Genomic DNA, 26,120 nt, shown 5'->3' with positions numbered 1-26,120 from the left:
ATTAAGATAGATAAGAGAGTTATTTAATTTTTGGCGTTAAGAGTCGCATCTCAATTGGAAGAGCAGTCGCCCGGCAAGCGGAAGGTCGTGGGTTCAATTCCCGCCTTAGGCAGTTCGATTTTTTCAAGTTATTTATAATTTTTAAATTTTATTAATTTAAAAATTATAAATGTTCTTCTTTTTTCTATTTTTTACATTTGATGAAGTAGGTAGGTATGTATAGTCAAGTCATTCTCACTAAGAGGAATAGTAAGTATAATACCTATATCCTTTGATTTTAATAAAGTATCGCTATTTGATTCTCAGCTTGGAACTCCTGGCATTTTCTTCTGAATTCGTAGCGAATTGCGTTTTCGTTGCGTACTGTTTTACTTACCCCTTGACTAAAACTAGCGTTTATTGGTTGGGTTTTATTGGAATACAAGCTGTAGTTGAATGCTGGGAACAAGAGGTCCCGTAAAAACTGGAGGAATAAAAAGTAAGACTGATTGGATTGACTGATCAGTCTTTGAAAGTACCACCTGTAGGCCTAAGATGCGCACCGCGATAAGCGGTTGTCACGCCATTTTATCGATTTTGCCCATACATTTTGACATCGATAAAAAATATCACGGCGCGCATCTTAGGCCTACAGGTTGCTGACATGACAGCTTCATCCTACACTACATATTATTTATAATTAATATTTATTCGTTAGGGACAGACATTTTTCCACCAGTTAACAAATATTAAGAGAAACATATTGTCAATAACTTTTGTACTAGTATAATAAACGAGGTCCAACTTTCGCACTATTCACATATGCAATCCGTAAGACAAAACTGCATCTATAATTAATGCAGTTGTGCAGTGTAATACGGTATACGCGACCCCTTTGTTCAGCTTCAGATAGGCATAGATTATGGCCGATTGCCGTAGACAATAGAAGGGGGAGGGGCGTTGCAAAGTTGCGCACGAGTCGTTATGCTAATCGCAGATTAAGTTTCGGTTAGCAATGCTGACAACTTTGTTTGTGGTACATAGCTGCTCTACTTTTCTTTGTATTTTGGCTGTTAAATGTGAAGGTAACAGGTATATGAATGAAATCGCAATCAAAGTAACTTAAATTAGTAATACTTTATTTTACAATAATAAATTATAATGACTTAGGTACGCCGATAAAACTATACTGTTCTGAGTTTATGTAATCTAGCTTAGGGTGGTTTCGACCAAACAATAGTAAATATTAATCTCAGAATAAATCGTCAATTTTATTCGACATTTTGATACATTTCCCATACTGAAACTGTCAATGTGTCAGTTATACCTAACGTGACCATACGTCCCGCTTTGGGCGGGACTGTCCCGCTTTCAGACTGTCTGTCCCGCTGTCCCCCGCAAGAGCAAAAACGTCCCGCTTTAGCTTTAAGAATGCATCTATAAAGTGTCTACGTGGGAAGAGGTACAAAAAGTGCTGGATTTACTGACCACGCAGGGGTTTATTAGCAGCGGTCAAGATACGCACTTATTTCTAACTTTGTGACAGATGAAAAGATCTCTGGCTGGAATGCCGAGAATGTTTCTACTGAAAACCGTTGGCTCGAATTATTCCAGCACTTTCGTACCAATACACTTGATGTAACAAACTTTTCCATACTTATCGAGTACGTTATGTGCCTGCCAGGAAGTAACGCACCAGTCGAAAGAGTTTTTTCTCAAATGAACAAAATGTGAACGAGGGATAAAACCCAGCTAAGTGTAGCAGATATGAAAGCTATGTTGATAACGAAAATAAATATAAATAAATCATTCAGTGAGTTCCATAGTTATCTAAAAACAAATACAAAAATACGTTCGTTTGTTCCGCCGACAAATACAAAAATATGACTTAGAAGTCACCCCACTATTTAACTGTTTTGTGTTTAGTGCTTTGATTTGTGTTATTCAATCTTCTATAAACTTGTAAATCTCCCAAAACTTTGTTTTATTTTATAATTATTTTTTTTTGAACTATTCCTCAGTCGTCCCGCTCTGGCACAGAAAATAAATGGTCACGTTAGTTATACCCGGAGTTATTCTCGGATAAAAGTTTGGTCGAATCGGGCGTTAGTGTCGGACTCTATTCTTTTTCAGGGCCCTATACTGAGTCTGAAAAAGAATAAAATCTACAATTTAGTCTATGAGTTAGGTCTTTATTATTATCTACTTAATAACAACTATTACTTAACAATACATAAATATACTGAAATTTTTATTTATTGTATTAAGGCGTAGTCGACAGCACATCAGAGACTACAATTTTATTTATTTATTTCCAAGCTTAAGCCTATTTTTACAGAAATTCAATACAATAGACAATTTGTTGCAATACCGCACCCACTGTCTACTAGCTGGACGTTCTTTGGCTGAAATAACAACGATGACCGCATCTCTTAGCATGATGGCACGATGTTTGGCTGGATGTGCCGTCTTATCGTGCTAAGCCTTTGATTGTCACTTGTCATCCGGAGGAGGGAAGTCGAACCTAAACTTCGAACTCCTCCTATGTTCTTCTGATTAATTTCGTTGCGGGTCCAATGACAGCTTAACTTTTAACTTTCCCCCGGGACAAACTTGACTTTCACTGGTTGGGTTTTTATTGGCGATCAAGCTGTAGATCCTGGCTACACAGGAGGCAGCGGTGGGAATAGTCCCGTATGTGCTGTCGTTAGTACAGTCCACAGCATATTAGACTAAACAGTAAGCATTTTGTTGAAATGTAGCATTTATTACAACATACATAAGATGCTTATATTAATATGCTGTCGTCTGTGCATTGCTGTACAGTCTTTAAATAAAGTTTCTCACGCGTACAATGTTGCGGTCATATTTTGAAAATAAAAAACGTACGCGTAGATAGAATACTATAACTGAATATCTACTATTTTTTTACTGACTAGGTGACGGCCTCGTAATATACTCTTCCTTCGACGTCAGATCCATCCAGCTTTATGTACTGAAATAAAAAGGTCTCTTTCAGTGTTGTTACTAAAACTTGATTGAACTAGAAACTTTGAAGTTTCAGATTAGGGGCGTAGGGGAGACCTAGGAGAGTTGTGACACTTTTTACTTTAGGGGCCATATCTCACTCAAAAAACATTCCACAGCTATAAATCATACAAATTAATGTAGCGCCGTTCCTTCTGTTTTCAAAACAATCACCAAAGTTAACTAAAGTATTAGGGTTTCTAAGAAAATCACCAAAATCTTAGACCACTCCCTCTGTCACAACTCTCCTAGCACCGAGGTAAGTTGTGACAGGTACCGAGGTGAGTTGTGACAGCATTGTATTTCATCTATTAGATATAAAAAATACCATAATACTCAATCAAATATAATTTTTAGCAAAAAAGTACTTTAATCATCCTTTAGTACCTACCAGTTAAAACAAATAGTTATAGGATGTCGTTACACAGATTGAGCCACATTTTTCCAGTTTTCATTTTTCTCCCACGACCCTGGATTTTTTTTTATTATATTTTTTAGCTAATATTATAGTCACTTAATACCTATATTATTTTCTTTCTCTTCTATAAAAATAAAATAGTCGCGGTGGTATAATCCATAGACGGAGCTTCGCCTTCTGGGTTTACTTGATAAGCCTCTTTCTTCTTAATATAATCTTGACAAGTTTAGATTGTAAGAGGTCGCAGCATATCTTAAACTTTAACCCTTTAACCTAATCACTTCATAAGCTAGGTCCTAGATTTCGACTTTAGCAAGCAGTTCCTCTATATGGCTTTCATGTATAGTTATGAGGCATTCTGAATCAAAAAAGTAACAGCATGCAATTATACAAATTATGAACCTACTAACACACAAAAAAACATCTAAAAACATCGTGGAAATGGCCCATCGGAAAAATTAAGTAAGCTAGGAGAGTTGTGACAGGCTGTCACAACTCTCCTAGGTGTTTAAAATGACGACTTGGTTCGAATAATCATTTTTATTTTCTAAACACGATGCGCACACAAAACATCGGTGCTACATTTTGAGACCTGAATAACCATGCAACTTGAGAAAAAATAACACAACAGTGCACATTATACTAAAACATGATATAAATTGAAATCATTTTTTGAAGAAAAACTTACTTTTCGCATTTTTTTGTACACAGACGTCATATTTACGTAACCGTGTCTCATGCGCCCGCCCGCATGTACTTAGTCAAGAAGAGCGTCTTAAAAGCGACAAACAAGCGTTTTTACCAGCTTCCTAACTATATTAAGTAAGGAGAAATCGCCCTTGTCACAACTCACCTCTGTCACAACTCTCCTAGGTCTCCCCTACTTTATAGTATAAAATTAAAACGTTTTTATTTTGACAAAATAATTGTAATATATTATAATATCGCCGGGCAGGCAGTACTGTAACTTAAGGAAATTAATTTATATCTAAACGTAATTGATTTATAGGTATAATCTAAATGTATTTACCATAATAGCTTCATTTTCACCGAACTCCTGTCTAAAATGTGCCATCTTCTTGCCGTCCTGGGTTTGAACGACTTTATGCAGGACATTGTGTGCTCCTAGTGTGTATGTAACTTTGACCTGAAAGAAAAGGTACATTGATTGTAAGACAAAATAAATTGCTGAGATTCAACAGAATTAGAACTTGCTACCCCTAATTATTGGAAAATTATTTATATTGGATACAGAGTAGAATAATAATGATAGATTTCCCGAATATAATCTACTGATCTGCATTCATTCTATTAAATATCTAATGCAAATGAAATGCAAAATAATGTTTTTTTTATTAGTTATTGCACAAATTAGCCCGTATATATACTAGTTCCGTTAGCCCTTCGTCCTACGCTAAATATGCTTGTGTCACGAGTGAGCGCACCACAATAGGGTTAAGAATAATTAAATTAACATGTTATTGAATTAATTTTATGTCATATTCGTAGTCAAGCAATTTACTATTATTTCTTTACATGGAACCCAAAGCAGTCGCATGAGACTACGGTAACAATTGATTTCTCTTATGTCTCGATTTACGAGTACTTGAAGAGTAACATAAAAATACACATCAATACCTTACTCCCATCCTTTTTCTCCAGCTCGAGCTCCTCTCCTAGCCTGAAGAAGTGCGACATGACCTTGCTGTCCAATTCGAGTCTGAAGATGTACTGGTCAGGACTGTGCTGTGTGTACGAAAATACTGGAGCAGGGGCGTTTAGTATGTAGGCCAGTTGAGGACTTATTGGGTCTGAGAGGGAAAAAATCAGGAAAATTAGTTGTATACTTCAGTTTGTTACAGTACATTTTCTTTGAAAATAGAAGGAATATTAATTTGTATTGCACAAATTACTATTAGTTCGGTTAACCCTCGTAAGCTAAATATGCTTATGTCACGAGTGGGTTCACCACAATAGTCCATCGGCGAGGTTCGAACCTACACCGTCAAGTGTAGTCGTGCAAGTCATACACCGTGGGCTATTGTCAAGATATGAATCATCTCTAATTTACAAAATTACTTAAGTCTATTATGCCTATAAATATTATTATGAATGGATTATGACATAAAAAGAAATAATATTTTAATTAGTCCGGCGACATACTTACCTACCTACATAACAGTATTTTTTTCATAAAAGGAAAAGTTTTATCAGCTCTACATCGATACATTTTTATAAAATTAAATTTTGCACAGTGTAACTGTGAAACCAGACTAAATTACTTAGCACTTTTTATCACACAATCAACAACACATCTAAATGTAAACACTCACTCGTTTGTTTCACTAACGCTTCCATGTTCTCACAGCCTATCCTCCTGAATTTTTTGCCAAAGAACGACATTTTGTTTGTAAATGTTTTATATTTTCATATCGGTGTTGATATTCCTTGTCACATCTCACCAGTCGCCTGACTGGTACTGATTATCATCATCATTCAAAGCTACATTTTGTCGAGTCATGGAGATAAGATGTTGAACTAATAACGATAAATATATACCTACCTACTAACTAGAAAGTGATTTTGTACCTACATTGATTAAGAAAATAGAGTCAAGGTCTGTATGTAAATGTAACGTATGATTAGAAAATACATATTAGAAATAACACACATATTACTTTGTAACCAACAGAACTGGGCTGTAAATTTTATTCTCGTAATTAGTCAATATCGATATCCAACATCACAAATGCGCATGAATCTAAGTAATTTAATTATGTAGTTAGGTTCCTTGAGAGAAGTTTACACCCAAGTTTGAAACCCTGTGCTACTGTGCCTGTGGGAGTACCCATGGAGCTCGAAAAACTGGGAAACTTGGGCCGTCAATTGTGTCGATATTTACTAAATTCTTAATTCTATATCTTTAATCTTCTTTTTTTAGTTAGACTTAGTAGGATAATTGTGAGGATAGTATTTTTCATTTTAAAATACTCTACGAAATGCTACAAAACGATGATCATACGTATGAAGTTGCGGGCCCCACTAGGTAATTCGTATCTAGATATAAACGATAAATGGACTTATACGCTTACGAATTGATGAGATAAAATATGATTATCTTTAATAACAACTGACCTGCTGGTGGAATTTAACCTGTCAACATTGTATACGTAGTTACTAGGGTGTCCCTTATATGGCCGAAAAAAATTGTTTTTTAGATATTGAAATGCATACCCCCTATTTCTTTTAGTACTACTCAGACATACTTAAATACAAAATTTCATCTTCCTACGTCAACATTAACCCGTGCCGACCGAGCTCTGAAGATTTTGAAAAATGCTGGTTTTACCCCTTTTATTAAGTAGCTAAATCAATTAAAATATTTAATTTTTATAAAATATTTATAAAAAGAAGAGAACATTACACATCAAACAATATATTTTACTTTTGAGGGACCCTTTTTTACATTCTGGATACAGATTTCCATGCTCCTGAATATTGGCCTGATTTTTGCTACACTGTGCGTAACAAAAAAAGCTTTTGCTCTTCCTTTGCAGTGATCAAACCATGAAAATCTTGCATAAGCTTTATAGCTCTTTCAGCTGTATCATTAACTACCCTAAAAAAAGCACTTTTTTGCCTTTAAATAGACAACATCTTTATCTCATATAGAAATGTGTCTCAGGGGGAAATTATTATCAATTTTCAATCGAGAAAATAAATTTATACTATTGACAGACACAAAACCATTCAATGGTTTTCCAGCAACAATAAATAAGGCAGTATTATTATCAATTCATTAAAAATAGGATAAAAAATTAGTACAAAGTCCTATTTACCATAGAAATAATCATACCTTCTTCAGATGGAATGTATCTCTTCCCAGAATCATACATACTCTCTCTTTGTACTTTTACGACAATATTGACGGTGTTTGTTCATTACCTTCATCATCAAAGAGTGATAAAACGGCAATTTGTTCTGATATGAAGTACCAAAGATGTTGACTAAACTTGCTCAGAGCTGCTTTGGAAATCAATTTGTCAACACTCTCATATACCTCTTGGAAAGTGGATGTCAAGAGTTCCTTTTAAGGCTTTCCTCAGAGCTGGTAAGCTGGTCGTGATGTCCTTGTGTTTGTATAGAATCTTGCGTAGTGAGATATGACGATAAACCTCCGAAACATATTTGCTCTATTTTTTATTTATTAATTTATTTAATTTTCTTTGTCTTGCACTTTCTACTTTCTTAACTAACTTTTTGTCTACACCTTAACACTCTGGACGCCTTGGTTTTATTTGTTTTGTTAAAATATTTTATTTGTTTTTAAATCCTCCTCACCGCGGCGCTTATAAATCTTGAATTTTTTAAATAATTTTTCTTGCAACTCCCTCCAAGCATGGTGAAGATAGACAAGTTTTTTTACACAGTTAGGCTCTGGTAGGATTTATAGCTTTTCCCAAAATATAATACACTCCCGAATGATGAGATTAGAGCTTTCAATAACATTAATTGCGAAGTTCGCAAAATATGTTAAAAAATACTGCAAAAACTTGACGATTAACGGTAACTTTGTGCTTATTATTTGATAAATTTACGTCCCCGACTAAGAAAATACTTTTTTTATTGCTTCTTAATTCCACAGCCATCTTCTAAATGTCAAACAATAGGTGTTAATCACGAGATTAATTGAGAACAAATGACAAATACCGCGAATACGCACCGCTACTGCCGCTCAACATGTTCCGATCCAAGTCGGCACGGGTTATCGTACTCCAAATAAAGTAAAAATTTATTTCCGAGTGTGTTAGAGGCAAACAAACAAAACTAAGACCTATGCGTTACAAACTTTGAAAAATAAGGGACACCCTAGTAGTTACCTAATCATCGGTCAAAGTCAGACTGTTTGAGAGCCACAATTTTGATACGTATCTAGTCATCGGTTAAAGTCCGACTATATCGGGTATAGGCCTCCCCCAATGATTTATAGATTGACTTGGAAGCGGCCCGCATCCGTATTTTCATAAATCTAAATAATCATCTAGTTTTCTATCATCCAATCCATACAGCAGGCAGTGTACCTGTCATTGTAATGTCAGGGACATGACCGATGTCTGGCAGACCCGGAACCAATCTGTTGCGCAATTAACAATAAGATTACCAAACAATATGTAGAGTAGCCGGTACGTAATGCTAGGTGCTAATTTTATAGACGGCACAGACGAACACCTAATGCTGATTCCTCTACTGACCCTTTAACTACAAGGGAAAATGAATGTGGGTAAATGGCTATGGTTTTTTCTCTCCCAAATTCTTGTGCAAAAGGTAGAAGTAGACCTGGAAGCATTATCTGCCACTTCTGCCAGACAAGTTGTAGTAGGTCTTGTAGAAAGGGAACTGTGAGTGTCGTAGGGGTAATATGAGTATAAGAAGATACATTGTATATGAATACTTGTAGCAATCTCACTAACAGTTATCCTGGTATTACGAAGTAGGCAGCATCTCACTCTTGTTTTTACTAAAGGTATCGTTTTAAGTAAGAACACTTTTCCGAATTGACCAGACAGCGTTTAGTACCTGAGAAAAATTGCGTTTAGGGCAATAAAACGCATGTTTCACCATAGGGCCGTCATAAAAGACCGCTCATACTAAAATGCGAAGCGCAAATAAAAATCATATCTAAACGACTCTACTATCGCGATCTAAGTTCATCTTATCAATCGCCCTAAAAAGTCACATAACAAAACCTGTAAGCTTGTCAAGTTCGAGTGAGCGTCGGCCTTGCGTGCCAGGGCGGGGGCGCTTTACTGCGCCGCCGGTGCGCTTGCGCCGTCACTCGTGCGCCGAAGCCGAACGAACGCGCTTGATTCGAATTTCGAACGAGAAATGTCAGATTGACTTTTTTATTTTTAATTAATACACGATGTGGGCTTGGGCGTTTTGCCTGCTCGCGGCGTTTTTGGGCGCGGAAAGCGCGGGCGCGGGCGCCGCGCGGCTTGTGTGTTACGTAGACAGCGCGCGCGCTACTGAAGGCTTTTCCGAGTGCACGCATTTGGTGTACGCGGGAGACGCGAGAGGAGAGAAGCTAGAGTCGCTGCTGAAGGAGTATAGGAAAAACAACCCGAGGCTGAAGATTGTGCTGAGAGTCGCTGAGGGGGACAAGGTATGTTTAATGACTTATTTAATCCAGCTGGTATACCTACAGTAGTTTAATAATGTCATTTTGGTAAGGAATCTGAATAAGGGATTTACTACCGCTACTAATGTGTCAGCAGCATAACTGCTTAGATATTCGTGAAACAAAATTTTACTCGACATGTATTTTCGGGTTATGTGTGCCTTGTAGGGATTGCATTATATTTGAGTCACCTTGTATATTGTCGTCAATCCTAAAATCGAATTGATGATTGATAGAGAAGGCTCTAAGTACACATTTGACCAAGAAGGCTCTAAGTAGGGTACATCTTTGACCTATTTACTGAAGGGCTTTACTTAATATTTTCTCAGCCGGTTTGGAATGAATTTCAACCTTATGAATCACATATCGTTAAGAGCTTGTTGTTGGTTATGTAAAAATTAAAATACCACAAATTAAGCCTAATTTCAATAGTTATTTAATTTTCTCAGAATAAATGCAGTATAAAAATAGTTTTACTTGAAATAAATGACAAGTTATTTCAACACGCGACGACACGGTTCAATCAAGCGCATGTTACTTGCAAAAAACATGAAAATTTGTAATCACATCTGTGATCTTTTTATATCTAGAGTAGATGCCTCCATAATAGCATGATGTGTGCCTTCATCCTTACTATATAAACTAGCTCGCATTTAAATACTGAAATAATTAACAAAATCCGTTACAAAATAGAGTTATGTTACTGTACACGTATATTTCCATACAAGTCTTACATGCATATTATTAGCGTGTAACAGGTGATGTAATGATGTAACAGATAAATTAGGCTCTAACGGTGGCCTAAAGTACAAACTTTGACTATGCCGGCGACTTACAACTAGGTTTGGTACACATACGAAATTATCGATATTAGGGCCTAACATAACGACAGTATTATTTCTTTCTTCATTTTATAATCGAACCTGAACTGTCGGAAAAAGATACAAATCGTTAAAATAAAAAACAGTTTAAAATTACATGCTTCAAATACTAGTATTATAAACTGCTACCTGTTTAAAATAGCATATTCTGATGCAAATATTCTCGTAGAGTTCCTTAATAATAATGTTAAAAGTGAAAAACATTGAGTAAGTAAGCTATAAATAAAGGAAGACAATTAGTCTTATTCAATATATCACAAAATCATAAAATGAAACTTTATCAGGCCAGCAGAAAATGAGTTTTTAAAAAACATCGACATTCAACGGACATCCCTCGTTCCTTTCATCATCGAAACTCTTTGTTTCTTTGAAAGAAAGTGCCTCTGGGTCAGTACAAGCATCGCTAATTGAGTGCTTTGTTGACCACTTGTTAACATGCTGAGCGCCTACTAGTCTGAAAAGTTACAAATTAGTTAATGGAACGTTTTGCAGTCAGTTTGCGAGCGTACAACGTAAACTCCTTCTATTGTTTTTTAAAGTTTAAAGTGGTACTGGCCATTTTGAGAACGGGTTGTCTGTAAAAAAAGTTTCTGGCGTTTTAGAAATAATCATAAAGTAGCCAGTATCAATCTTAAATGTAAAAAAAAAACACTGGAATTGACACTGGCTTCGAAAGAAGGAAAACAGAGCAATGTCTGGACAAACCTAAATATAATTTGATTTATCGATTTTATTACATCGAAAATACATAATAGGCTGTGTGCTTTAAGTACTTAAAAGGTTAATTTTAATTTACTGATTTCCTCTTTATGAGTTTTAAAAGTAATGAGTCATGTCAACATTACTGTTCGGTTGACGAGCGAGGTTGCACGAGATCGAGAGTTGTCTCAAAATTATCTTGCGGAATATATGGCATTCAACGTGAAATGTTTCTCGGTATATCGGTAATGCATGACTAAACCTTAAGGTCCTTTGGACCCTATTAAGCGTAATTAAGTTGGCCCTGCGGTGACCTTACGCAACGTGAAGATATCTGGAGCGCGCGGATTACTTTCGTTATGTCAGAAGTCGGAACATGTCAGCTGTGTGTGACGTCAGCGCGGGCGCAGAATTAGTTGCCAAGCGGGGGAAAAACCTTCTTTTAATTAAAATAAGGATGCACAAACCCCATGCGGCCCCTTAGCGTAATAAAAATAGTGAAATGACAATATTTTTGAACTTTATTCACTTGTTTTTATTTTCTGCGACCCGCTTTAACTCTTGATCTGCCCGAGTGGCCCCTGGTCCCAGTAAGTCTGTGCATGCTCCCTTTAAAGGTTCCATTGGAAGGCTTGCCTTAGGTTTCAAACTGTATTCTGCGGGTATCTGAACTCTGGTATAATAGTCGAATTCTTGATCACTGCGCGATCAATTTTATTGTTACGAGGCAATAATTGCGATCTCACAGTCACATTGGCCGATATAAAGCTATTTGAGGTTATATGTTATTCTATATGATATATGACATGATACATAATTTCTAATATAAGATACACTACGAGAAAACGATAGTAAAACGGTAATCCTTTACATAAATAAGGATCGAGAAGGAAAACCTTAAAGGAAATCGTATACCTTCTTCTTCTCGTACCTATTTGAGGATACTCCAATAAATCTTTCTAATGTTATGTCACGTTATTGCCCGTCAAGCTGCCAACATTACCCGACCTCGTAAAACAGATGTGGTTCATGAGAACATCGGTTTTTCCTCGCTATACTTCGCAAGTCGGTTGATGATGCATTCTTACTCTTAATAATAGAGTCTACGTCATGAATGTGTTTCATATGCACATTTTTGTACGGATCTAGAGCAAAAATAAGGTTTATTGCAAAATGCCGTATTAAAACTACATAAAATGGCCGCTTTGTTGAACTCGATGCCCCATCGTCTGTAGGTACTAATTGACAAAATTTATGGACCTAAAGTAAGGCGACAGGGCTGCATTTGCGCAAGGGAGGTATTTAGATATCAATGTGAAATTGAAAACTCCGTCAGATTATAATATAACGCGTGAGATTGTAGGTACACTAAAAGTGGAATATTCAGGCGTCAGTTTATAATCTGACGGAATACACAATTTTACGGTGATTACATTACAAGTTTTCTTTACTATGTAAAATATTCATCCCATTTCAAGTAGAGCATTCATTAAGCCAAAGAATTAAGCTAATGATAACAACTTGACCCTGAAATAAACTAAACCACAGTATTCTTTATAAATTGACGGCAACAGGACTCGAACCTACTTCACCACACAACCAAGGTCGTTACATAAGTGTGAAGTACCTACATCCTGGTTATTCTATTAAACATAACATTGAACGTCAAATAAATAGGAATGCACCAGCGCAAAAATCACGAGCTACTTATTTGAAAGGTCAAATTAATGCATTTATTTTGACGCAAAGACGGAAGACTAAAACGCTCCATATTTTGTAAAGATCGTGTATGATCTCATTTCATACCTGTACTTAATATTTCCTGTGTCGTGACGTAATTAGTCTTATTTAATTGTAGGCGGAATATTAATAATGATATTTGATCGGATACATGCGATCTATCATGCGTTGGAATCGCGTAATCTGGTAGTTCATCCGTTCATGTTTCCTTGTTACATACACACTTTGTTACATCGAACTGGCTAGCAACGCAAGCTCTGTAGGATCTTACGTAGTTATACGAGTAATAAGCCTAGGCGCAGACCACCGATTTTGTTGGCATATAGTTGGGTCGGACTGTTCATTAGTATGGAGATGTATGAAAGTGCGCACCTTACACCTATTTGGTATCGGCCGATTCTTCATACAAATTAGAATCGGGCCCAACTATCGGCCAACTAAAAGTCGGTGGTCTGCGCATAGGTTAAGTGCTATTTGAAACATAAATGTATAGTCTGGTGTGCTGCCGACTGTACTTATCAGTTATGTCATGATTATAATACGTAGATAACATTTTTAGATAATTTTTTTTCCTTACAAGCCCCATATTCTGAAATATCTTACCAGTAATTAGTACCTTGCTATTTTATACTGTAGTTTCATTTAAGCGTTATTTCAAACCATAGGCCTTAAAATTAGGAGCTCAATTGTAATAATTCGTGTGATTTCATTAAAATCGCTGTCTAGACTTCTAAATACGTATAAAAGTATTTCAATCCGTGTTATTTAAACCTAGCATAATGTGACAAATTACGAAATCAGATTAATCTTTATGATAGCGGAAAGCAAGTTATTCCTATTATACTTTTGTATATTTTTGAGGTGTTCGTAATATAATTAGAATTATCAATAATGGAATCTCCTTTCTTTGGACCTTTCGCTTCAGATAAAGATCGATTTCACCTGCTCTTAGCAAGAGCTTGGGTGTCTATTGTAGAGAAATTCACTATAACTTTACAAAAAGATATAGTTTAAGTCAACATGATGATACAACAATTTTATATCTATGGGTTTTTTGTAGTTTATTTGTTTCAATCGTTTGATACATCTTTCATTCTTGCAAATGGATTATGGTATCGAACTATTATTGCTTGTATACTCGCAATAAGTTAAAAAAAGTTAATTTAAATACATCTTATGTAATCTTCTTAGTGAGAAAATAATTACTTCTTCTATCGTGTAATACCTGTGTGGGAGCTTTCTTTGCCAGAAGGACAGGGCCTATCCTCTAAAAGCCCGACAGGGCCCTCGGATGGAGCCTGATTATACTTAATACAAAACACAGCTTGTATAACAAGCAAAAGTTTAAACTTTGACTGAACCAAAACCAAATGTTTCTATCTCCATATTCTCCATATTCCTTCATTGGTTGGGTTTTTGTGGCGGTCAAGCTGTAGATCCTGGCTACACAGGAGTTGCAGTGGTGGGAACGAGAGGTGGGAATAGTCCCGTTTTTTATCTCCATATTCTCTATGTCCAAATTAACTAAATTACACATACGAGTAGCTACCACAACCACTCAAACTGCTTCAAAGGCAGCATAACAGCCGCTATAGAAATGCTTTCAAACCTAATTTCTATTATAATAAAGCATAGATTAATACGCGTATGTGGGAGTAACCCGACTCCTCAATGCCATGACAGCAGTAATTGCTCTGGTTCACGCCCACAGCCCAGATCCGTTTAGAGACCGTATCTAGGTATGATATTTTCATAACTAATGGGTTTTGACAGATTTTTTGCACTGGTTTTCAATCGTGGGCGGTATTTGTTTCAAAACAATCATTAAAGTTATTCAAAAGCTATTATTTTCACGTCACATGAATTCATTAAAAGTAGTCCTACCACAAATTATGATTGCTTGCCTCCTATAATAAAAATTCTGTCCTTTTATGGAGCGAATCAACAATAATTTTCATTTCCTTTTTGAGGATAGGTACCTATAATGTATCAAATGCAAAAAAGTTTATCATCATGACATGATCGATCTTAAGTAAGTACCTACGTAATTAAAAATTGATTTAATTTATGTCTCATTTGTTTCCTTTCATAAATATGAGTAATTAAGCTGAAATCTTGGTGCTGTAAAAGTATGATTTATTGAAGTAAAAGGATTATTATGAATCATCGCACGCAGCTTATTTCAATATTCCCTTGCTTAGGTAGTGTTTTTATTTACTTTATTTCCTCACATAACATATCTTAATTAAATATCAATCACACATCGCATTGTTCACATGACTCACTGCTCGTATTCTTGACCCTGGATTTGGCAGATCGTGTCAAGGCCGCCGATTGTTATCGGCTATTGTCAGTTTGACAGCTATCTATTTTGACGTATAAGAATGCAGACGCGTGGGACTTGTCGCTTGGTTTTCAATTGTGTGGCCTAAGCCTTAGGGCATCGATTTGAATGAAAACGTTTATTGTGTTAATGATTGATTTGTTACCATTTGTTGTGTGAATTCGGTGAGGACAACTTCTGTGTGAACTTTATTGATTTTGGATCTGTGGTACACGACTAGTTCTACCAGTTAGTTTATGTTGACAATAGCAATGCTATGTTCTATTGTTATGTTCTACAGGTGAAAAGCTCTATTTATGAATTACTGTGTGCATTATACATACAAGCTTTACGGGATAATAACTGGCTGATACGGTCGATATTTATGTAATACTTTTATGATTTATGATACATATTATTAGGCCAGTAGAATTAGATTTTAAAATGGAAATAATTCCTAAAAAGATTTTATTGCTTTAATGGTTAAGGAATCTAATAACCAATAAGTTTGTCCATTAAGATTTGTCGTGTGGTGTCGAATCTTGGACCAGGCATACGGCTAGGCAACGTATTCGTTCAGGAGAGTGCAAGGAAAAGGGGCAGCCACAGTAGGTAAGGAACAGCTGGGACGAACAAGGATAGGCGCATCCAGCTCGTAAGCCTTGATAGGGTTACACTGGTTGAGGCGGCCCCTTTAAAGACTTGGAAGCCTGCGGGTAACGAGCCATTGGACGTGGAGAGGGTCATTAATTATACGTACATTTTCTACTTTGTCGAAAATAAGCACCAACCACTTTAAATAAATTTTGATAACTGTAAGGCATTACTATTGTATTGGGTCTGCCTGTAAAAATAGTAAATGTATGTGGAATTAATTAGGTGCCATAACTGGTACAACAAGTTACGATTAAATATCATTGCTACTAATCCAGTTTCTAATCCTGTGTTGAGTGATAGCGATAAGTGCGCTATCACTCAACCCAACACTATATCATAATAATATAATAAACTATAGTGCTGTAATCGCCGCAATCATCATCATCTAAGCCATAAGACGTCCACTGCTGAACATAGGCCTCCCCCAATGCTTTCCATGTTGCCTGGTTGGTAGCGGCCTGCGTCCAGCGCCTTCCTGCTACCTTTATGATGTCGTCGGTCCACCTTGTAACCGCCGCAATAATCTTATTAAAAAGTATTGCAAGGATCTGTTAAGGTCACCCGAAGCTGGTCACGTCAGCCTTCCATTAACGGCTTAATCCGCCGACATTGAAACGCGAGCTTTTATGTGCTTTCACTTGTTAATCTCATAACGAGTTCAATGAGTCAAGGCTGGCCGAGTTATCTAATGTAAATGAGTGTGTGATATAATTTTCGCAAGTTTATTATGATGTCAATAAGTCTTTATGTAAATTAAGTATAATAATATGTACAAATGTTGATAACTATTGAGCTATTTATACCTACACCTGATTATACGACGTATTGGCATCTTTATGAAATCGGCCCGGCAAGCGAAAGGTCGTGGGTTCCATTTTTTTCAAGTTATTTATAATCTTTAAAAGATCTTTTTCCTTCATCATATAAAGATCTTTGTTTATGACATATTGTTGTAACAGCACATTTTTATTTCTAGAGAAATTTAGATTTCAAACTTATCTTGTTTATCAAAACCACTTGAATATTTTACCTAAAGGTATAAGAAGTCTTAACTTAGCTGAAATGTTAAGCATCATAAAATAAATTATGCTTATACGACGGTGCTAACTCGTTGATGTCTTTTTCATGGTAACTCATTTCTCTTCAATTTTATGCTTCTTTTATACGTCTTAAACTTACCAAATTACATTTTATTTCTTCATTTATTGTGAACCTACTCGTATGCTGTAAAAACAACAATATAATAACATGCCCAGCCCTTTTTACGAGCAAAGCATTTTAAAAAACAAATGACATTTACAATTACGTAAGTAGACCGAGAAAGTACTTAAACGTACCTGTCCACCTACTTATAACGTCCTTCACAAGTTCACCCAATGACCACATAAACTACAAGTGTCGCAAACTGAGTGCGATCGGGTTAAATTCACCAAACTGGTTTAAATCGCTACATTTTGACAGACGATACGAATTGCGCAAATTGACACCTGTTTTGATGATTTTAGAGCAATGTGATCGATTAATGTAGGTTATAGATACATATTATTATGATTTATCTAAATAAATGGATATTATAATCTTAGTAAAGACGTAGTGCGGGCAGGTCCCCTAGTAGGTGGACCGACGATTTGGTGAAGGTCGATTCTTGGGGAAACGAACAGCTGAAACGAAGGAACGAACGATTAAATTTATCTTAACTTGTAGGGTTAACCTACAATGGTGGTTCTCCCGATTTTACATAATATTACCTAACTTTTTAATCCGGTTGTTTTCATATAATAGTCCTTAAAGGCCTTTGCCTTTTGATTCCAAGTGCTTTTTACTGTTGAAGTCTCATTACTGATCAGTCAATCATTTTCAACGGATTCGGTAACAGCTGGAGCTTTCGTTGCCATATGGCTCGTACAAGAGGCTGTAGGGCTGTCATTATTTAGTCGTTTCGACGAATTTCTTATTAGAGTTCCGTAAGAAAATAAACGCAACTCTTAATGAGATTACTTTGATGGCTTCACTTGCGTGAAATAGTTTGTCACAGATCGTCATAAATTATAGCCTGTTTAAGTTATTCTGGGTTACAGTTTTATCAAAATCTGTTCAGTAGTTTTTGCGAGGAAGAGTAACAAATATGTTATCATTCAGACATCCATACAAACATTTATAATATTAGTAGGATTATTCCGCTGAGCGAGTAGAGCACTTTGTCGGCTGTCCAACTACTGTCAAAACTTTCTTCTAAGGATCTCGTGGAGGTATAGAACTGGATGAAGTACGAGTATGGTAGGGTACGGAACCCAAAGTGCACGAGTTCTTCTAGCACTTGACCTCTTCTTATAATTTCGCCGCTGGCATGCAAAGTGCAACACTCGATGAGTTTTTCAAGTAAAAAATTGTGTTTTTTTTAATGCTTATTTTGGTTGGGTGGGTTCTGAAACGGCTACAGCAGGGTTTTAAATAAAATCACTATTAAATTGCAATTTTCATCTAAACATCTAAAGCTTAATCTAAATATAATTTGTACCTTTGATATAATATACCTACTCATACCTATCAAAACAGGATAAGTTATTTACTCAATTTATGTGAGAACAGCTTCATAATGCATATTTATGAATTAAAATCTGTGATTCATATTTCAAAATGCAAAACTGTACGGCTAGCACGAAAAACTTTCGAGTTCAAATCGTTTGCGTAATCGAATCGCCATCAAAAGATTTAGTACGAAAACTACAAGAGCGCCCTTGTGAACGTGTCGTAAAGTGAACTTAGTGTACGAAATGGTTGCATGAAACTTATTTTGAGAATCAAAATTGTCACGTTATCGTTTAATTCGAAGGTTGAGTATCGAATTTTATCGAATACGCAAACGATTCGAAGACGAAAGTTGTTCATGCTAGAGGTACTGGCATAAAATGTGAATATTTTGCAAATTCCTATATTCAAAGCTCTATATAGCGATTATAATCCTATAAATAATGAGATTGGTACATAATAGTTTTAAATTAGTGTACTGCAATAAATTGAACTAGAATGTTGGCAGGTTATTTACATGAGAAGCGTAATGGGCACTTACGAGGGCTTGAGGTGTGGCCCTTTATTGAAGCTTGTAGAGTACACTGAGATGCGAAAATATCTTGAATACTTGTGATTTATTTATTTGTTTAACATGAATGGAAATAGCATGATAACAATGCAAGCTAAGTCACATTGATGTCAATAAAAGGTCTACGAAGCTTATTGATACAAAAAATAAGAAAAATTTACAGGAATATTAACTCTACATCATTATCAGACAGACTTTGCTTCACTTTTAAATTTTTAAGCACATGTTTACGCTCAATTAATTTCAATCAAACTTTTTTCTCAAAAGTCCCCAAAGTGGACCGACGACCCTATAAAGGTAGGAAGACGCTGGATGCAGACCGCTGCCAACGGAAATCATTGGGGGAGGCCTATGTTCAGCAGTGGACATCCTATGACTAAAATGATGAACATAAGATGATGATAATGATGAAACGCCTACTTTTTAAAACACCTAGTCAACTTAGTCAACTATTCAAGTTAGTGTTGGAATTAACCTCTATGCACCTGACTGTACTGTCATACAGTTCTAGATTTATGAACCCGTGTCGCCAGCATGATACATACATGTTAATAAGTGCATTGTGGCTTAACCTTACCTGTCGGTGTTTCAAATGGGCGTGAAAATTATAATGGACCGCAATAAATAGATGGCATTGACCATGGAGAGATATCCGCAAGTTTAGCATTGCTATTTAAGAAATTAGGTTATATTTTTGAGAATTAACTTTCTTCCTCTGTTTCTATTTTTATTTTTTGCAGTTAACACAACTTTTAGTAGCTAATTTGCGATATTTATTTATATTTAAGGAATGGGAAACTAATTTTCTTTCTCTACCTCTATTTTTTTCTACCATCTACATAACATTTGTATTTTAGTAATTAATTTGCGAGATTTTTGAGTTAAAATCTGATTCTGCTATTAAATTTATTGATGTAGAACAAGTAGCACAGTACAGATACAGCTGTTGTAATCAATGTATTAGCGTAGTATTAGTCATTATAGTATTAGGTGTTCAATCTCCGTGATTTAAAGACCTCACGATATACATACATTATTGTAATTAACCAAAATCAATCCAGCGCATGTCATACATCGTGTAATATGTTTCTATACGCAATTAAATTTGTATATTACCTATACTTATATTACCTATACACCTGACAGCTATTAGCAATAGTTTCAATTTACGTACAGCCGTTAATTAGTCTAATTCAGACACTTATTAAATACATTTGACATGCAAAACTAGTGCTTCGATAATGACAGCTCGGGAACCGTTCACACCGATGTCGAATACATAAATTATATCAAATGTGTGTGTCTTATTGCAATAACAATAAAGTGCAGAATAGTCTAGCGGTAATGTAGAGTTCGCTGTTATATGGAGTGTGTAATTAGTCTTCAATGTCATTGGCAAAGATTATGTATGAATTATTGCGTTCAAAATATGTATTACTAGCTTTACTTGTAGCTTTCTGCCCGCGGCTACGCCCGCGTGGAATTTTTCGGTTTTTTGTATAACCTATGACACTCAGCAATAATGTGGCTTTTTATTGGTGAAAGAATTTTTAAAATCGGTTCAGTAGATCCTGAGATTACCCCTTACAATTTAACAAATATACAAACACACAAACTTTACCTCTTTATAATATTAGTATAGATAAAGCAGGACCAGTTCTTCTTGTTTCGTGATCATATTAACATAAAACGTGAATACCATTTTCTAGTTTCATAATTTTCAGGGGCACGTTTCTTGGCACATTGATTTTGATCCCAATTAATATGGTATCATACTATGCTCGTGAGCTTGTTTCTGATTTTAAATATAACAATATTAGGGCAATGCATGGTTTTTGTGTAACTGTCATTGGATTCTTTACAGTGTGGTATTCAGAAATGTTACATAATTTAAAGTTGGTCTTACTTAACTATACCTTACTTATTACAAACATTTTCTGTATGTAAGTATTGTATGTAAGTAGGTACGTACCTACTTTGTTTTCCTAATTAAGAATTTCGCACACATCCTCAAATCACCATGGGCGGTTACAACAGGCATTTTACCCTACTTTATTCCAAAAACCTAAGGATGTTAAAATTACCATCTTTGTTAACGACGAGGCAGTTTTTCTTAGGTTAAACAAATGAAGTCCATTTTACATGTCTTTGTGTGGCTGCCGCTGTTAATGGGTTTATCTGTCTTAATTACCATGTCATCGTTATGGTGTGTGTCCATTGTTGGGGACGACACGACTTTTTTTGTCTCTTTCTTCGTATTGTCCAAAAAGGACAATACGACATTTTATCTTAAAGAGACAAAAAAGTCGTGTCGTCCCCATATTAGGTGAAGCTTTTTTAGACCGAATAAGTGATGATATAAGTTTAAATAGGTAATACATAATGTGAATATTAAATTAAAATAATATAAAATAACTTGGTTCATTTTTTGCGAACATCACACATGAACAGCGGAATTACTACAAGGGTTCAAAAACTCGAGGTATGCAATGTTTATTTCATACCCAATAATTTCGTGTATAAAAATTAAGTTATCCCGCAACTGCGTTACGAAGCGTTTATTTATTTTACAATCATGGAAACCCCTACATTATTTAGGTACCTACTTTACAAGCGTAGTAGAGTAAACGTCGAGTAATCGATCTTATTTAGATCAATTATTACATCGCACACGTATTCTTATCTATGAAACAGATCTTAAAAACAAGATTAGTTAAAAACACCTTGCCGTATAACAATGCACACGCGTTCTTACCCCACATTCATCTTCCAAAATAACCTATTAATTGTATTGTAATGTCATTCGCATCCTTGGTCTGATTACTGAGAGACAATGCTGCGGAAACTTGAAGATGACCTCTATGGTGTAGGCAGTACTGTTGACATACCTACTCTGTTACCGCCGATGGTACATGAAATAGGCGTGTGCTCCTCCAAGGACACTATTTGGCAGCCATTTGTATGCGATGTTCTATTGTTTTATAATTAATCGCAATCAATGATTACAGTGGGACCGGAATCGCCGTGGGAAAATGAAATTATGGCAGATTGTTATTGTAAAGTACTTTTGTAGGATGCGTCGGTATGCCAGTAATTTACATGCCTGAATTTTTGACCTTAGCTAAAAATGCGTTGTTATTTTACCAATAATGGAAAAGCTCTCGACTTGCATCTCACTTGTAATAATTATGTGATATTGACTAACCAGCAGTCTAAGAGATCCAACTGTGGGAATTTGACTCTAAACATTGGGTGTAGTTTCTAATAATGCTAATTTGCGCTAATAGTAAGGTTTCAAGAAGTTTCTCATATTTCGATACGTATTTCGAACATCACAGCTGAAATTGGAATTAGGTCGGTGTTATTCTTCTGGAAGTATTTTAGATCTTTGATACAACAAATGCAATAAATAAAGATTTTTCGTAGAAATAAACAAGGTCTAATTGGAAACTTTCCTATTTCCGCGGACAACCAACGTCGAGAATATTGCAAAATAATTATATTTAATACGGTCTACGTTATTTCGTCATTTGCCGATATATGTAGAGTGGGCTACATGCGACACACTTATGCATACACACATACAGTTGGAAGCATTATTATAAATAATCAGTGTAGGAAAAAGTTATTTAATCTCTGATTTTACAACATTATGACAAAACTGAAGTAGGTAGGTATTCGTTTTCTATTTCTTTATAACTTACTGTGTACTAACTGTATGACGCCATGAGTAAATTCACAGTTATTTAAAGTTTGAAAAATGGACTATGTTCAAAGATTTGACTATCCAGAGATATCCAAGACTAATAAGATAAGGTAAAATACTTTAGAACTGCACTCACATAAAGTTTCAATTCCTAAACAAAGTGAACAGTCCCTTTTTAGTCTCTTTTGAGGAAACTCATGCTTAACTATGAAAATAGAATTTTATCAGTATTCCAAAAAGGCAAAGTATTGAAACAGTTTGAAAGTGGCCGGTTGTGTAGGTGTATAAGGTCGCAATTCCTTCAGATTTCAGATTAGAATACGCTTGTGCGCGTACGCAGCCGGCTGCAACTAAATTCGTCAGCCTGTGTTGCAAAAGCACTTGACTTGTGCTCCTAATATGTAACTAAGGAGGCCGTATATCATGTGTACACTCATAGTACTAGTATTATATTATCTGTGCTCATAGCCTGTTTGACTGGCACAGGAGACTATTGCATTACATTTTTTGCACTAATCACTGAGACGAAAATAGCTCGGCCCTTTGTAATATTAACTATTAATCTCCTGAAAGACTTTGGAAAGAAGGGTTATGTAGCGTTTCCTGACTGAAATCTTCTATTTTATTTTATTTATTTATTTAGGTTCACCATCAACTATTAGTTACATCAATATTTGCACAGACACTTTGACAATTCAATAATGTAAATGTATAGCTATATTAAGGTAAACACCGCTTACATAATATTTAATGTTTGCTAATTATTTAAAGGACAAGAAAAGAAAACAATAAAAAGTCTGTTAATCATTACAATTTACAACTCATTCAAACATGTTCAAAAGTCTCCATGACTGCCTTTCTAAACTGTTGATGGCTATCAAAGAATAAATCCACCGCCACACTGTGCTCATTCAATAACTTGCATGGACGAGGAATTGTGGAGCTCCTACCCAGGACGGTTTTGCGATGGGGGGCACTAAAGGGTGAGATCGGCTTGCGGGGATCGTGCGTGGTATGCGAAGATTGAATTTACTCAGGAGTTGGTTGACAGCAGTCAACCCTACTTCTCATGATGTTATGGAGAAAAACCAGGTCATGCAAGTCCCTTCGCTGATTTAGTGTTTGCATTTTGAAGTGCATGAGCCTTTCTCCATAAGATTTTTATTTTTATATTTTGATATACCTACATCCTTGGCTTTTCTATTATGTTGATATGAAATCTCATAACTGACTCAGATATCAGAGATAGTTGGGGTAGAGCAAAAGCCAAAGTTATACCTACTTTACTACTAAATACTTAATAATTCATTTCATCATTTTGAAAGAAAAGAAGAGAGAAAACCGACTCCAAAAAACCTACACTAAAAAGTAGAAAAATAATTACTAATTTCCTACTTATTTATTAGGACGAATTAATATTTATGTAGGTATACCATGATTGATAGGTACTTCTGGAGTCGGTGCCAAGATTATGAAACATGTAAAGTTTGCCTGCACCGACTCCAAAAGTATCTTATTTCTTGCTTTTTAGTTAACTAATTATTACCTTGATGTTACCACTGAAGGTAGGCAGTACATTGACACCATATTCTTCATGTCTAGTATAAATAATATTCCCTACAAAATACAGGTTACCATATAGGAAACCTAAAAAGACCTTAAACCGTCAGCCCACCTTAAAAACATGAAAGAATACAACTGTTGGTCTAATTTTGTACTTATAATATTTAAAGAATTATCCTCCAACTCCAAAGCATTAAGGAGTTGTACCTACCATGACCAATTCATCATGATGAGATGATGAATATCTGATGTAAACACTTGAATAACTTTAGAAACTATACTTATCTATAAAATTAAAAGAATTATCCTCCAACTCCTAAGCATTAAGGAGTTTTACCTTCTATCATCAGCTCATCAATATGAGATGATGATTTCCAGGAGCAAATACTTGAATAACTTAAGAAAAAGTTTGAAAAACGATATACGTGCCTATAAAATTTGAGGGTTGCCCTTGATTTCCCTAGGATCCCATCATCAGATCCTGACTTGGTGACAATGGGACCACCTCAGAAGTGTACCCTATCGAACAAAAAAAGAATTTTGAAAATCGGTCCACAATTGACGGAGTAATCGGTGAACATACATAGAAAAAAAAATACATACAGTCGAACATATAACCTCCTCCTTTTTTGAAGTCGGTTAAAAATGAAAATTATTTATTTGCAGAATGTCTTGTGATACATTAGATGTTTTAATTAATTTAACCTACATTAAAAAATAATTTATTTGGTTCAAACATACTTTAAGACAGAATTTATTAAACTATTTGGAGTTTATAGATTGTGTCACCACGAAGTAGTCTCGATAAGTACCAGCAATATGCAATATATTTTCTACAGGTACCTAACCGTACCATGCAATTTTGCATCCTAATATATGCATTCGACACACGCTGAGGGCAATTTAAATTATTTCAGTACACACTCCCACTTGCAAACGTTTATACGATTTATTACTGCATTCTAATTAACGCACGTGTGAAATTATTTCGTTCCTACGTCATTTTGCGTAAGAGCTACGATTATTGCCTAGGCTATGGCCAGTTAAGGAAACTGACCCCATTTCGACTGTACTTAGAATTGCTGAGAACTTAACAAATGTAAAAACAATTGCGGCAAGAGGAAAATAAATGAAGAAGAAAAATCTTGACGCTATAAAAGGACCTTCAATTAAGTTTAATATGGCATAATTCTCCAGCAGACGTGAAGTTTACATTCTTTTTAATAGATATTTATACTCGTATCTTTTCATAATTTGATATTTGTAGTACACACTGTACCAATCATCATTTAAATAAAAATAAATGCTGCTTGTTAGCAGTGACTTTTAATTGGAATCTAAAACGAATGTAACTAAGTTTGTCTTTTTTATTAGTGTACTTAGGTACATACTGATTCAAATGAAGTTATAAATATTGATACCTAAACTCTATCTAAGTAGTTAATTATCTAAAGCAAGTGATCCACTTTCATATTAATTTAAACCTTGTTTTAGATAGGTACCTTCATTATCTTAGATGTCACCAAATAGTTAATACCTCGTCTATTTTTGATATTTGTAGTACTTACTTATGCGATGATGTCATCATTAACTTACTTATTCCAAACACATCTTTACTTACAAATTTTACTTAGCCATAGCGAACTAGTCGACATTGAAAGCCTCCGCGCAGAGCCGCGGGCGAAGCCTAAATTGATATAAATCCTGCCAGCCTTGTTGATAAATAGTGTAACTTTTTGGAGTGTCACCATTTTTGAGTATGACACATATCTATAATTATTTTATTGGTCAATGATTATATCCGGCCCAATTTAAGGTACTTGTGAAAGGCAATGACATTCCAATTAAG

At 35.4% G+C, this 26,120-nt stretch overlaps 2 protein-coding genes across 3 annotated transcripts in view; one reads left to right on the top strand and one right to left on the bottom strand.

Annotated features, from left to right (window-relative positions):
- Positions 1-1,097: 1,097 nt before the first annotated feature.
- On the bottom strand, positions 1,098-5,967 carry LOC135075035 (fatty acid-binding protein-like). Of its 2 annotated transcripts, XR_010257948.1 has the most exons (5): positions 5,758-5,967; positions 5,063-5,235; positions 4,455-4,571; positions 2,046-2,974; positions 1,098-1,306 (listed from the first exon to the last, which is right to left on the bottom strand). XR_010257948.1 is itself a non-coding variant. In XM_063969406.1 (4 exons), the coding sequence occupies exons 1-4, from the start codon at positions 5,825-5,827 to the stop codon at positions 2,915-2,917; spliced, it is 420 nt and encodes a 139-aa protein (XP_063825476.1). In that variant the 5' UTR covers positions 5,828-5,967; the 3' UTR covers positions 1,098-2,914. The 2 variants fall into 2 exon arrangements, 1 of the variants encoding a protein (XP_063825476.1); XM_063969406.1 differs by having other exon boundaries at positions 1,098-2,974.
- Positions 5,968-9,272: 3,305 nt separating this feature from the next.
- The window catches only part of LOC135074696 (uncharacterized), a 39,593-nt gene continuing 22,745 nt past the window's right edge, over positions 9,273-26,120 (top strand). Inside the window, exon 1 of the mRNA XM_063969064.1 lies at positions 9,273-9,587. Within this exon, the coding sequence (XP_063825134.1) occupies positions 9,348-9,587 (240 nt within the window). The 5' untranslated portion in view covers positions 9,273-9,347. The remainder of the gene's footprint in view (positions 9,588-26,120) is intronic.

This window comes from Ostrinia nubilalis, chromosome 9 (assembly GCF_963855985.1).
Source record: "Ostrinia nubilalis chromosome 9, ilOstNubi1.1, whole genome shotgun sequence".
In the NCBI taxonomy this organism is placed as follows: Eukaryota; Metazoa; Arthropoda; class Insecta; order Lepidoptera; family Crambidae; genus Ostrinia; species Ostrinia nubilalis.
The sequence above is the reverse complement of the archived record's forward strand: the minus strand, read 5'-3'. Positions and strand labels throughout refer to the sequence as shown.